At 41.1% G+C, this 14,448-nt stretch overlaps 1 protein-coding gene across 1 annotated transcript in view; it reads left to right on the forward strand.

Moving 5' to 3' along the window:
- Positions 1-14,448, forward strand: part of LOC145455813 (uncharacterized) — a 32,349-nt gene that overhangs the window by 13,105 nt on the left and 4,796 nt on the right. Inside the window, exons 22-43 of the mRNA XM_080333829.1 lie at positions 6-149; positions 571-679; positions 1,297-1,478; positions 1,553-1,693; positions 2,443-2,606; positions 3,094-3,244; positions 3,662-3,807; positions 5,539-5,681; positions 6,244-6,335; positions 6,395-6,588; positions 7,353-7,545; positions 7,608-7,722; positions 8,939-9,090; positions 10,142-10,276; positions 10,340-10,473; positions 10,827-10,951; positions 11,949-12,123; positions 12,179-12,367; positions 12,423-12,500; positions 12,972-13,083; positions 13,237-13,398; positions 14,222-14,410. Of these exons, the coding sequence (XP_080189955.1) occupies positions 6-149; positions 571-679; positions 1,297-1,478; positions 1,553-1,693; positions 2,443-2,606; positions 3,094-3,244; positions 3,662-3,807; positions 5,539-5,681; positions 6,244-6,335; positions 6,395-6,588; positions 7,353-7,545; positions 7,608-7,722; positions 8,939-9,090; positions 10,142-10,276; positions 10,340-10,473; positions 10,827-10,951; positions 11,949-12,123; positions 12,179-12,367; positions 12,423-12,500; positions 12,972-13,083; positions 13,237-13,398; positions 14,222-14,410 (3,225 nt within the window). The remainder of the gene's footprint in view (positions 1-5; positions 150-570; positions 680-1,296; positions 1,479-1,552; positions 1,694-2,442; positions 2,607-3,093; positions 3,245-3,661; positions 3,808-5,538; positions 5,682-6,243; positions 6,336-6,394; positions 6,589-7,352; positions 7,546-7,607; positions 7,723-8,938; positions 9,091-10,141; positions 10,277-10,339; positions 10,474-10,826; positions 10,952-11,948; positions 12,124-12,178; positions 12,368-12,422; positions 12,501-12,971; positions 13,084-13,236; positions 13,399-14,221; positions 14,411-14,448) is intronic.

Consider the following 14,448-nt stretch of genomic DNA (forward strand, 5'->3'; position numbering starts at 1 on the left):
TGCAGGTGAGCCGAATGACTATATGGGTTATGAAGAATGCGTGGAAATGTACACATATTCGGGCACTTGGAATGACAACCCGTGCTATTATCAAAGAGGTGTAGCCTGCCAAAAAGGAGTCGGTGATATCAACGTTTCGACCGAAGATAGTGAGTATGGCTCGACCACCGTAAATCAAACTTATCGTAAAATGCCAACTATATTAAGGATATTAGCAAACAGATAAATATACCATGCTTTTCTCTACAGTTCACTCAATGTAGTTATATGATGACCAATGAAATCAATTACTCCTGGTTTTGGCTAATGCAAATATTATCACGATTATATACCACCCTGTAAACTACATATTTAGTAATTGCATATTTTTCATTTTTTTCCCGGTTTTCTCTGTCAAAGTAGAGATATTACAACACTAAAATCCCTTGAATAATTGCTGCCAGCGAAGTGCGTCGTTATCACTTTTTTCGATCTGATTCTTCACCAAGCATTCTCATTACAAGAAATATTTGTTATCTGTATATAGCACTTAGATACAGTGTAACAAACTGCAAGAAATCTAAATTTCAGACAACATCAAAGTAGATGTCTGCGAGGGCGAGAGAGCCACGCTTGTGTGCGGCGCAAATCAAGTGATACTCATCCACCACGCTTCATACGGGAGAACGAATTCCTTCACGTGAGATTCAACTATTCGTATCAATTTCATCCGAAACCTTTGCTAATTCGCCATTGCACTGCATAAGAGAGAGAGAGAAAATGTTTATTTGTCAGCACAGTATAGAGGAGAGTGTTGATATAACAGTGTCATGGCAGGTGAGGAACATCTTACTACAGAAGTCATTACACTCAAAACTTTGAATTAACAAACAAGAATACCGGTACGAATGTAAAAAACAGCATCATGGAAAATTATTAGAAATTAAATTATTGAAATATGGTCACACGATGCAGCTAACTGGATGATCCGCAGGAGTCCATTAGGATCGTGTCGCTGCAGCCTGTATTTTATTCTTGAGTGTAATTTTACTCTCTTTCTCTCTCTCTCTTTATCCATTGCAAATACAATTCAGCGGTAGCTGGAGAAATGAGTGTCAAAATATTGTGCTTCAAACTCGCAAAAAGGTAACTTACGACGTTCACAGAGTTAGTTATGTCGTATTCTGACATCAATATACGCCATTGAATTTTGTGCAAGACAGACAGTAGCATGATGTTGGCGATAATCTGGAAAAAAATCTAGAATTTCGCGTCTCAAATTTGACGTCCAAGCTTTCATTTGTACGTTTCTGCCAGGTGCGGCGAAGGGGATGTAGTCCCGCCAGGGAACTGTCACTCCGCAGACTCGTTGCAAATAGTGTCGGATTTGTGCAACGGACAAACGACCTGCCGGCTCCACGCTACCAACGACATCTACGGCGATCCTTGCTCGGGCACATACAAGTACCTTAATGTCATATACAGCTGTGAAACCATAAGTGAGATTTGTCGGGTTCATGTTGTTTTGTTGGATGCGATATTTCGTTCACGTTTTGAAACTTTATTCTCGCAGCCTGCTTCGAGCCTTTGGGAATGGAAAACGGAACAATCGCAGACAGCATGATCAGTGAATCCTCGTCTCTGGACGCAAGCCACAACGGCAGAAACGGGAGGTTGAACAGCGCCACGTCCTGGGCTACGAATGAAGGAACAGGTTCGTTGAGAAATCTAATTTGCTTGGTGACTATATATTCAAATGCTCTCTATGTAATTCGTTTGTAATTTCTAGAGATGGTAGTTGTGCGTACTTGCACTACTACTTCCAGTTCTACTTGATAAATCCCCTTAGCTGTTACAATTTGGATTTTGAAAGGTAAAAAGAAGTTTTGGATAAGTTTGCACCACTTTTATGAGTGCAATTGTCATGAGAACTGTGTGGAGTAGCGACCGTGTCACGGTAACTGAATGTATTTTCGAATATTTTAGTTTTGTGTACTGTAATTAGTCAATTGATCTTGCAATTTCGACAGTAGCCAGATCACATTAACAGGTGAAAGCGTGCGACCCCTGGATCAAGTTTTTTTTGTAACTTCTCACTCAAGTAATTTTCAACTTTCACTGGAAGTTGTTTTGACATGTGTTGGAAAGTGCTATTTCTTCTTCCTAGCAACGGTGACTAGTTATGGTACCATCTTTGGGGTAATTTGGTCTGTTTAAAATGCTAGAAGAATACAATGAAGAGATAGGAAAGAGTAGGGATGACTTAGTTTAGGGAATCTATGAAAGACTACCTCGGCAAATGGATAGTAATAAAACAAAAGAGCACTCGAAATGAGAAATACAAAAATGCATAAAAATATGCAAGCAGTAAGCATGAAAGGCTTGGATCATTACATGACAACAAGATGATTATAATTTCAACTTATTGCGAAGGAACATAAATAAAATCATTTCATACATCAGGAGCGTGGATGCAAGTACTTCTTCCGAAGCATATGAGAATCGCCGGCGTCATGGTGCAGGGCGCCAATGACGCGGACCGCTGGGTGACGTCATTCAAGGTCGGTTTCGCCAACGACGAGACCAACAGCGCGTGGACCATGTACACCAACTATGATGATCAAGAGGTGAGTTTCAATATTAGATCTTGTGCTGTCGTTGCGTGGTGTTGAGTTGGGGTATGAACTATGCATATCGGTACGGATCATATTGGAATCATGAGACTTATTGCCGTGGACTTATTTACGTTTGCATCGGCTGCGTTGCAACGGCAAAATTCCTGTGTCAGAAGCGACACTATAGCTAGTAATCGTAAAGTTATTTGGGTGGCGTAGAAAACTTTTCAGGATTGCGATGACGTTATTTCTTCACCGCAATTCCATCGGGACGTAAATATATTTTGGGTGCTGCAAACAAACCCTTCAAACCAAGGTCAGACTACTCCAAATATGAAAAAAGTTACTCACTATCCATCTTTTAAAGATCGTAATGTTGGTAATGGGAGCAATGATAATTTCAAACTTCAATATATCTTATCCTGTACTGTACTAATTAAAGAGGTCAGATCTACCGTATTATCGATAGCTTGCTAACGAAAATCTTTCATTTTTGCAGATGGTGTTCACAGGCGCTACTGATCGTAATACGGTCAATCAGGTTGTCTTCGCGGAGAAAATCTACACAACCGGAATCAGAATCTACCCGCTAGAATGGGAGGGTGATATGATCGGAATGAGAATAGAAGTACAAGGCTGTAATCCATTCCGTAAGAAAACTTATTTACATATTCAGAGTAACCTACATTGCTAATGAAAACGTCAAATCGAGTCCGGCATTGATTGTAAGGATTTGAGTCAGGTGGTAAAAGTCGAATTTTTTGAGTCCCGAAATTGTACGCCAGTCAGAACAAAGAATTATTTTATCAGTGGGAATTGTCTTTTTGACCTTTGAACCCACCTGCAGTATCGTCACACATCACTGTGTCATAGCAGTGACAGTTATGATAACTAATTTATCAATGTCATAAACGTAACTAGCAGTATTTTCTTTGTGATCATGTGAACATTTTTGAACTTGACAATTCATTTCGATTGCGTACGGCTGCAATTATTATACCGGCTTTGCCCGGCTCTGATTATGAGATACGTGGATGCGAAGATAATGCGAAAATTTATAATTTCAGAGGCGGTGACATGTAACACCATCGGAGACGAAATTTTTATAACCGGTGATGGAGTGGGTACCGTCAGAAATATCGACTGTCCGTCGTTTTGCCCCGAGCTGCTAGGATATAACTACGACCTATACGGAGACAAAATCTATTCTGGCGTAAGATATTTTTCTTCTACCCTAGACACTTCGCTTCACTGTGCATATGATTGTGAAACCTCACAATTTCAACAATCGGTAGTTGGAAGTGTTACTGGCGTGTTGTTAACGAGACTCTGCGCGGTACAGAATTTTAGAGTCCACTCGAATACATTCATATTGCTTATTAATCACCTGTAACTTGTGATGCTGACAATTTTCTACTTCCACACGAGAAAACACAATCCGCAGCTGAATTAACCTCCAGCTAGGCCAGGTGTGGGCAAACTTTTGAGCTTGCGGGCCGCATTCAACATCTGAATCCATTCGCGGGCCGCACCATATAAAATTGGGATTATAAACCAAAACGCAATAGTGATATTTGATTATATAGTGAGGACATGGAGATAATATATATGCTTATTTCATACAAGCCAAACATTGCTTTGATGATATCGTACACGCATCAGAAACATATAGTGGCGAGATTTCATAGGCTGGCGGACCTCAATAACCAATTTGTCAAAACTATAGAGATGAAAGTCGGTTGGCCTGATTCTTAGAACAGGATTGAAATTTAAATCTGTCAGCAGCGATCTGTTCATAGATTTACTAATTCCACTTCTGGTTCAGTTCCAGGACACACAAGGCTGACAGCATCATAACCATGTTAGCTTCAAATACGCTTCTCCTATGTGTAGATAAAATATAAATACCCCCTTTCTACGCATACAGATAACGAATCTACCTAAGACTCGCCCGAATCGTTTTTTTATATCCACATCACTGAAATAATTGAAAATGGAGTGGCCAATCTGAAATTCCACTTGTTATCCAAATTATGTCAATGTCGTTGCAGCTATTCCGCTGTGATTTACCTTAGATCAGTGGTTCTCAAACTTTTTAAGACCCCCCCCTCTTATGATGGTGAATGATTTCGCGCCCCCTTATCGACATATCACAAAACGCAACCAGGATGCTAGCAAACCTAACAGGTAGTTTGATGGCATGGAAGAGGTTACGACTGTGGATGAGAGTTTTAAATATGTAATTCAGACTAAATACAGAGCAATAACTATTGATTGGATGTAAATCGTGCGGAGCGCGAAAATTTTTTTCAGTAGAGCTCAGCTTCGCGCCCCCGTTCAGGTGCTTTTACGTCCCCAAGGGGGACGCACCCACCAGTTTGAGAACCGCTGTCTTAGAATTATCGTGGTGAAATATACTAAGAAAAAGTTAATCAAGTCCCTGCATTAATACGATTTTTAGTATGCATTTTATCGATATTTTAAAAAAGCTTCTTTAGACTCTCGCGGGCCGCACAGAACGGTGTTGCGGGCCGCATGCGGCCCGCGGGCCGTAGTTTGCCCACCCCTGAGCTAGGCCGATCTTATACAATCAGTCCATGGCTTGATACTCTGCCATTGCTAATACATACTACATGTGCTGCTAATTCGACTAAAGGTCGCTTCTATATGTTCTTGAGTCTACGATAATTTCAATTTTTCAATCTAGTGTCTCTTGTTTTTGGCTCTTTGAAAATCGCTCATCAAATCACACCATTCATCATTGCTGTCTATATTGCATCTCTCTCGTACTTGTGAATTTAAAATTTTATTCTATGTGATTTCATAACTGGTGAGTGCTATTTTGTTAACAAAGTCTAGTGATCTTCTATGTGCATGAATTCCATGACATTAATTATGTTAGTTTTGTTCTTTGGATATTTGATTGATTGTCTGTCGTATTTAGACTTCTCAAGTTTGCGTGGCAGCTATCCATTCGGGAGTGCTCCTCGATAATCTCGGCGGCGCCGTCACTATCAAGCAGGAACAGGGCCAGAGTTCGTACAAGGGAACGCAAAGAAACAACGTCCACTCTAAAGACCTCGACCAGTAGGCTCATGATATCGTACATGCATGCAAATTAAGGTTGTGAAAAATATATTTTTTCAAATTCCACTGGGGACCCCATCAAATTGTCAGGCTGCTTCTCCAACTCATTGCATGTTATTATTTGTTTTATGATCTTTATATAATACAAGGTAATGGGTAGTGGACACCATTGCATATGTGACGGCATGCTATTATGATCAGGTATGCGTAAATAGGTGAAGCAGGAAGGAGTGTGTCAAGGTGGTCTTTTAACCAGCGGATCTACATCCCGCGCGTTGACGAGAAAACGCTGTAGTATCTGCGTAATATTTACATTATTGAAATACATAGAAAAGACATTGAATTGAGTCGACACAAAATCCCCCTTTCTACTAACCCGCCGAGCTCTCATATCTACCAAATCAGAACAGCTTTTCTACATCTCTGGTCTGTAAATTGTTTGCTGGGTGCCTAAGAAAGCGCTGCACATCCAATTTGTCTCAATTCTAACCCGTAGAAGCGAAGTTGTGTTATACTGAGAGTAATTGTGTGCTAAATTTGCTGACCAATATCATGTATTTAGAGCAACACCGATAGCATTCTCGTTTACTAATGAAGAGAAGAATTGCGACGCTGGTTGGATACCATACGGTCAAAACTGCTATAAGGTCATCGGTAGGTGCCTTTTGTATAGCGTTATTTCAAACTTATTATATTTCAATTGTCTCATGAAGCCGATGAGGTGCCTTGGGCTGCTGCAGAAGCAGCGTGCGTTGCTCTCGACGCGCACTTGACATCGATTGAGACTACGGTTGAATCCGATTTCATCTGGCAAAACGCGGTCTTGACAAAAGACGTCTACGATATGTGGATCGGATTGAACAGCATCTCTTCAGTGAATCAATACGTTTGGAGCGATTCAAAGCCTGTGAGTGTCAGCACCAAGCTTGTGATGCTCTAGGACTAAGTCTTGATGCTGTAATATCATTCTCATATATGCTACAGTACTATGCGGTTTTGATTCCGTGAGGACTATGCCGCAATGTAACACTGCCAGTTATCAGCCTGAATAACTGACGGACCACCATTCAAATTTCAGATCATTTACAGGCAATATTATGTCCGACATACGGGCACTATGTATGTGTACAATGTGCACCGATTGGAATTCACTTAGAAGTAATTAATGAAAATGCGGAAAGTTGTGGTTCCTCAACTACTGTATAATACCTGGGTTGAAAATCCGAGATTTTATGTCAGTGATTCCCAAACTGTGTGTCGTGCTGTCACAGATTTTCAAGTGTCCGCAATTTTTTTTGGATTTTGTAAAAAAGAGAAAAAACTGTCATACTATACCATTTTAAATATGTCACATTTTGATATCCACATAGAATATATTAATTTATAGGCAAAAATATGTTATATCTGTATCTTTCCAACACTATGATACCTAATCTGAGGCACCTTCGCAAAATTTTCTCGCTCCAGTCAAGTCATTCTCGTATATAGAGGGGTATATAATTGTATAGTATATTCATATTGAAATGGAGGAGTAAATATTGAGATTTTACCGGTCAGCGACCATCAATGCGCAATCGCTCATTCAACACTTGCGTAGGAATTGTAGAAGTTTGTGGAATGGAAGCATATCGAAAAGGCGCTATGGTCACTTTTCGATACCACCGTTGCCAGGTATTATTTTCGTACTGGGGACACAAGCAGCCAGACCGGTCCGGCCATAGCTGCGCCATGCTCGATTACGAAACGGGCACTTGGGACGATGACGTCTGCGACACCCCGAGACCTTTCATTTGCAAGCGGTACAAGAGCTATTATCAGCACGACGTAGGATCAGAGCCCACACCACCGCCCGGATGCCAGGAAGGTGATAGGGAAAACGACATGCTCCAACAGGATTTAGACCTGTCTTTTTTTGTTTGGCTTCAGGCTGGATACCGTACGAAGACAAGTGCTACCTGTTCCATAGAGACGCGCAACCGTACATCGACAACTTTTACTTCTGTGATGCGCAAGGTGCTATTCCAATTGATGTGCCTGACAAGTAAGTAGAAGGCTCGGGGATGTTGCTTCTTTTTGGAGCACTCAAGCAGGTTTCATCTACCTGTACTTGTTACTCTAGCGCAGGGACAGGCAACATACAGTTCGCAAACAGTTTTCGGTCTACCAAAATTATCCACTGTATGCTTACTAAGTCAAATTATAGTGACTGTATAGGTTATTCTTTTTTTTCGGACACAAATAATAGTGATTGTAGTTATTCTTTAGTTATTTGTTGTCTTTGTGCCTGACATGCAGCCTGAGAACAAAACTGTGATCGACCACAGATGTCTCATTGAGTTCAACAGATATTGAAGTGTATTACGTTAATAAATTCATTGAAAACTGTTTTGGTCTCTATGCTTCAAACTTGAAGTTTAGATTAAATACAAATAATCCTTGTATAGGTGGATAAATACGTGTTTAATGTATCGATCCAGGAATCCGGCCCGCCAAGTACTTCGTTTTCCATATCCTGCCCGCCAACTGGAGAAGCTGCCTGCCTCTGTTCTAGCGGTTATCTATATATACTATTTCACTTTGTTCTGACAATTTTTGGAGCCTATCTAATTACTTTTTCCACGTAAGCTTTAGTCGAGGACAAAAGAAGTGCTCGGATAGATTTGTATCGCTTTTATGAGTTCAATTTTTGTAGCAGTTGAGCATTGTACTTCGTCTAAGTACTCAAATTGGTCTGCCTAGTTGTAATATTTACTGAATTAGTCATGTTTTTAGGCTACTTCCATTTTTACAATTCAGTTTTTTAGGCAAAACTTCTTACCTTTTACAGTAATGATTTTGTAAAGTAGAAAATGGTTTTGGGATATGTTTGCATCACTTTCAGAAATGCTGTCATAACGACTTGGCAAAATAGCCTCTGTATCAGAGCAACTCAACATATTTTCGAAGAATGCGCCTATTTTTGCAATGTCATCAGTCGTTATGCGTCAGTCACAAATGAGCCACCTCCGCTTAAAGTATACTACCCCTGGACCTTATCTACTCCTTGAAACTAGTTACTTGAGTAGGCTTACTTTTCAAACCTTCATTTTCGACTTTACTTGAAGTAGTTTTGAAATGTCTTGGGAATTACTACTTCGACTTGAAATTGAGTATAGCGTTATGGCGTTACTTCTACTGCTTTAGTACGAAATCTGGCTACTTTGACCAGGTCTGAATATAATGTAATTTGCGATGTTCAAGTGGTTATATCGCGGCAGGTACGTGCAGAGCTTCCTCCATACTGTGATCGGTGCGGAGGATTACAGATGGTGGCTCGGTATGAAGGGTCAACCGGAGGTTGGCGGATCGTCGTGGCAATGGGAGAGCGGATACCCTGTGTCTTATGACAACTGGGGAAAAGGCAGTCCAGGTTTGAACATTTGCTCATTACTGAAGCCAAGTTGAACAAGTCTGGAATGATTTGACTCTTGATCAACAAGACATTTCCACTCAATTACAAAAGAGGTAACCAAGTCACAAGGTTCCGAGCCCACAAGTCAATTTGACTTTTATAGTTTTGACTCGAGTCAAGTCGAGTCATTTTCAATTCACCACCGAGTCGAGTCGGGGAGCAACTGGTTGTGTCCGAGTCATAGTGTTAAGACTCGCATCTTAGTCTAAGCCATAGTGCTCAGTATCATGTTTAACTCTCTTCTGTAAAACTCATGGGTAATATCGAAGGCCTCGGACGCATGATATATTCATTTGTCTAACTTCAAGCATGTTTATTCAAACGGCTTCTGGGCCTATTTTTCAATTATCAGTCCTGATATGCCAGACTTGATTAAGTCATATGGAATGTGTTGAGTCGTATGATTTGGTCGTGTCATGCGCAATGACTCGAGTTCAAGTCGAGCCAATGAACAAATTGACTTGAGTCGAGTCGGGTCATTTTCCATTTTTAAGAAAATGACTCTAGTGAAGTCGAGTCAACGAAAAATTGCGATTCGAGTTGAGTCGTGGCTCGACTCATTATAACCCTGGTAGTTTAAGCAAGTGGTCCCAGACTTATGTCTGTTAATGCTTCCACCAGTTTTCATAATTACAAGATGTGTCTCACGATTAATGACAAATGGTAATAAAAATAGGTACATTTTTCAAAGTTATAACCCTTCGACGTCGTACAGGGTCCGCTTTGTCTAGTTGTCATGGCAATTTCGCTCATGACGGTGCTGCGAACCTATCTATACATTATTTTCAACTTGAGAATATCTAAAAAGCAGAAAGTACGTTGAAGTAGAAGTTGTCTAAAATATAATGACTCATGTAATTAGTATAAACTGACAAAGCCCACTTGAGTACTTCAAAAATGTGAAAGTGCTTCGTTACTGGCCACCTATGGTTGTTAGTTGCATCTGTCACAATATAATAATGCCGCTATGAGTGGTCGATCAGTATTATCTGCAACGCTTCGCGTTTAGATATCACAAAAGGCGAATGTGCCGTGTTTTACGGAGGAGAGTTTGGTGTCGGGCTTTGGTACAGTTACAGGTGCGAAAGCAAGGCCTTCCAGATTTGCCAGATGGAAAGAGACGGCTACACGCCTCCACCGAAAGGTAACTCACTTTTTTGTCAGTAGCTAATAGCCAGGCTTGGTCTAACGGTGTGCGTCTTCCTAGAAACGCCGCCTCCTACTGGGGATTGTCCAGGAAACTGGGTAACTCAAGACGGAAGCTCGTGGTGTTACAGAGCGTATTTGATTTCTGACGAAGACGCTCACGATGCTGTCGGATGGAACAACGCGTATCAACAGGTGGGCTGATTTTTTAAACATTCATAGATTACTGGAGATGTGACTGTGTAATGCTCATATATAAAAGATATCCTGATTGCCATGGCAATGTATTATCTTAACTAATAGTCCACTACGGACAATGTTACAGATTTATTATCTATATTGTGCGTTTTAAAAGTAGATCACACCCTGTGAATTAGTTGGTGACCCTATCCTGGAGTGATTCGTTCAGTTTCAGACTCGTGAAGTGACTTGGTTGCGTTATTTAGAAACTTTTATGTTTCATCAGTGGATTGTACAACTTTATAGCAATCCTATGATTCAAATAATTTGAGCGAACTTCAGATGCTATCTGCCGGTATTTTGTTCAGTGTTTGGCTACGGGCGGCGATCTAGTGTCTATACACAGCTCCAGCGAAGAACAATTTATCTTGTCGCTTCTGAAAACCAAATTCGGAAAAGAGACAAGCGGACTTTGGATCGGTTTGAACAACAAGTAAGATGTCGACACATTGATCATTCTTGAACAAGATTTCGAATGATATTTTTAGGTACTTTGTGGTGAAAATATAATCGAAATTGCGTCAATACAATACATTGGGTTATAATTTTCATCTGAACAAGCTACACATACAATGTACAATGCGATAAGACACTATGCAATGTAACGAACAGATAGGAGGATGTCGAACGACACGCATCAGTAGCGATCCTTTACTCAAACATCCACCTCGGCCTAGAGTGCCCGATTCGATGTTGATCTTTTCGAAGCCGCGGCCCTTTCTACTAGTTCTTTCCATTCCTTGTGAGTGCTTTCTTTCTTCGGGTCGTTTTTCTGGGCTTTTTTGTTGCCGTAAGAACGGCGACAGCGGGGGAAGAGGAGCCCAAATGAACCTCCGACGGGAATCGAACTGCGTCCGCCTGCGTCAGCCGCCAATATTGGTGTTTTATGAAACATCAGTATTGCTCAAAATTTCTGTGACATTCTTGGCTTGTGTTACTAGCTCTCACTCAGTCGGTTGCATCTAAACTGCATTTTCGCGAAAGAAATGACCGATCCACCACATTTTCTAGCGTCGCTGCCATCACAATCGTTTGTACTCTTACGCAGAGCATTTGCTCATGCTGCCTCTTCTTAGTTCCGCTCAGAGGTTTAATGAAGTGCTCCAACTTTTTCGACGTGCTCTAGTAGGTTTTGTTTACTTGCACTACTTAATCAAGTGGTTATGTTTTAGATTACAGTACTTCTACTTCCAATTTTCAAATTTCTTGGGTAAAAATAGGAACACTTTTTTATTAAGAAATCTCTACTTCTACTTGTACTTTAGTAGAAATTTATGACTATACTTCTACTTTTACTCGAGTGCCACTGATAACAACTTTATAAACACATCTGGATACACACCACATCACGACAAAATCTCGAATATAACACGAAAAATATCTGTATCATTCTTAGGGCATCACTGTTAATTATTTGTGTTAATCTCCAGGGCTGCAACGGCCCAGCTACTCGAAGACGGCTGGGAGTGGACCGACCAGTCAGCAGTGGCGTTCACCAGCTGGTCGCCGACCTACCCGCAGAGCAGCAGGGATAACAACTGCGTAGAACTGCGATACGAAGGGGACGTCGGCACAGGACGGTGGAAAAACATCGACTGCAATGAAGTAGGAGAAAATCAATGCGCTTACAATACGGATGAATATCCAATCAATTTTACAGCAACGAGAGTTCATTTGCAAACTCAAAAAGGGCCTCGACGTGATCGAGCCTACCGTGCCGCCGACGGGAAAGCCAAACACCCAGTGCAGACTTTCTTCGTTCCAAGAGGAAGGTACGTGGCTGGAGTATAATGGAGCATGTTATTTCTTCAATGACCTCGGCGTGGAAAGCTGGCACAGCGCGGAAGACGTAAGCAGTCGGTTTGATAGCGAGAGTTTTCGGGTTTACGATCATGTGTATTTAGAAATGTGTGTCGGCCGGCGGACATTTGGCGTCGCTCCATGAAAACAACGAACAGTCATTCATTACGAATCAACTGGCGGTGAGTGTTTGTACGTACAAGCAAGCAGAGTTAGTGTCAAAGCAGTTCTATTTCAAGCAATTTCTCTAGGAGTGACATTGCTCTACTCACCTTCCTGGTTTTCATTTCATTGCAATACATTATTTTCACTTGAGAGGCAGGCTTTAAGCATGCGCGAAATCGATTCTGGATCAAGAATCGATCTTCAAGTTGAGTTTTTGAGTATCACTCATTATGACTTCATACACACGTGGGCAAATCTGAATAGCTGAAATCCAATCAAGTCCCTAGACAAATATTGAATAATTTTCAATACGATCATTTAGTCTTCGAAAACAGTACTTCAAATTAGGCTTGTGTGAAATTTCACGGCACTTTATATCAGTGTCTATTGTGTAGGTAGACAGTCACAATAAAATTGAGACCAAGCCGCCAATTTTTAATTCCATACGTCGCATATTTTAACATCTAAACTTCTACAAATTTTTACAGTCTATGACAGGAACGATACGATTTTGGATCGGACTTCGCGAGTACGGTGGAGTGGATGGTGAATACTATTGGAGCGATAATTCACCAGTGGACTATGTGAATTGGATGCCAGGTAAAAAGACAGCGGTATCGGTATTGAGATGTTTGATGTAATTTTCAAGCTGCTATCATCGTCAGTTATTATCAAATGAATCACATGTTGGGAGTCTTTAAAACCGATAACTTTAAAAGACAGCCGCCTCAAGGTATGCTTTTCTGCGACTAGGTGAACCCAACGACAGTAACGGCATGGAGCAATGTGTCGATATTATTATGGAAGGAGGTCGTTGGAATGACGCCAACTGCGGACTTGAATTCGGAGGTTACATTTGCAAGAGAACGATCGGATCTACTCCGCCACCTCCGGGACCAACTGAACCCTGGGCCGGTAATAATCTGATATCCATACTTGAAATTAAAGCCTAACTGTAGAGGTGCTTGGTAACAAAGTAAAACGGAACTACAGAGGTGCTTACTGACGAAGTACTACATTTTCTATGAGTACTCAAGTACCCATGCTTGTACTATTTTCTCAAGATGCTTCGTTATTGGACTACATGGATGATACAGAAATAACTTATTTCATCATATTATATCTTATTAAAGAGATAGTAGTTTATGGATATATTTGCATCAATTTATTTTCAATGAAACAGTATCAAGGGTATGGGAATAGGTTTTGAATTCACCTTTTGATAGTGCCACAAGCTGTATTGCGCGTACAAGCTTGAAATGTTGGCTGTTGAAGGTTTCTGGCTACTAAATGTTTGGTACTGTCTTCGAGAGCTACTGAAGTACTTTCACACCACATATTTTCAGCGTCTGTAGACTTGAATCACATTAAGCCTAGCTTTTGACATATGGTATGTGCTCACAGAAGACAAAGCCACCAGAGTTTACCATTAGGTTTATCATCCTATGGGGGACCAAGAGCAGTGTTTTCGGGGGGTTGAATGTGTGAACCGGTCGAATGCGATTCTCGAGATTGGGTTGCGTTGTCCTAAACGGAACCAAACACAGCAGAGCTGATTACCAAGAAGCATATACTCCCGTCAGTCCGTCATATTGATGAAGCAAAAACAAACGCTTTTGTGTTTATTTGTGTTGAGTTTTAAGGGATCGTGAGTCATTTGAAAAATTATAAAGCGAATGTTACGTGATTTTCTTTAAAAAGTTTGACAGCTATTGGTATATGTTGATGACTTCACCAGGTGGCTGCCCTTCGAATTGGCTCGCCTACGACAACTACTGCTACAAGGTCCAAGGCGAACGTACCGTGTGCGCCACCGACTCCAAAGACTGGAGCGATTTCGAGTGCCGCGCCCCGTGGTACGACGCCAGGCAAAAGTGCCGGGACATGGGCGGAGATCTCGTGACCATCCACAACAAATACGAAAACGGTAAGGAGAATCTCCGAGTTTCATGGATTTCCGGGCAT

This window comes from Botryllus schlosseri, chromosome 14 (genome assembly GCF_051294905.1).
Source record: "Botryllus schlosseri isolate E-star chromosome 14, Bs_hap1, whole genome shotgun sequence".
NCBI lineage: Eukaryota > Metazoa > Chordata > Ascidiacea > Stolidobranchia > Styelidae > Botryllus > Botryllus schlosseri.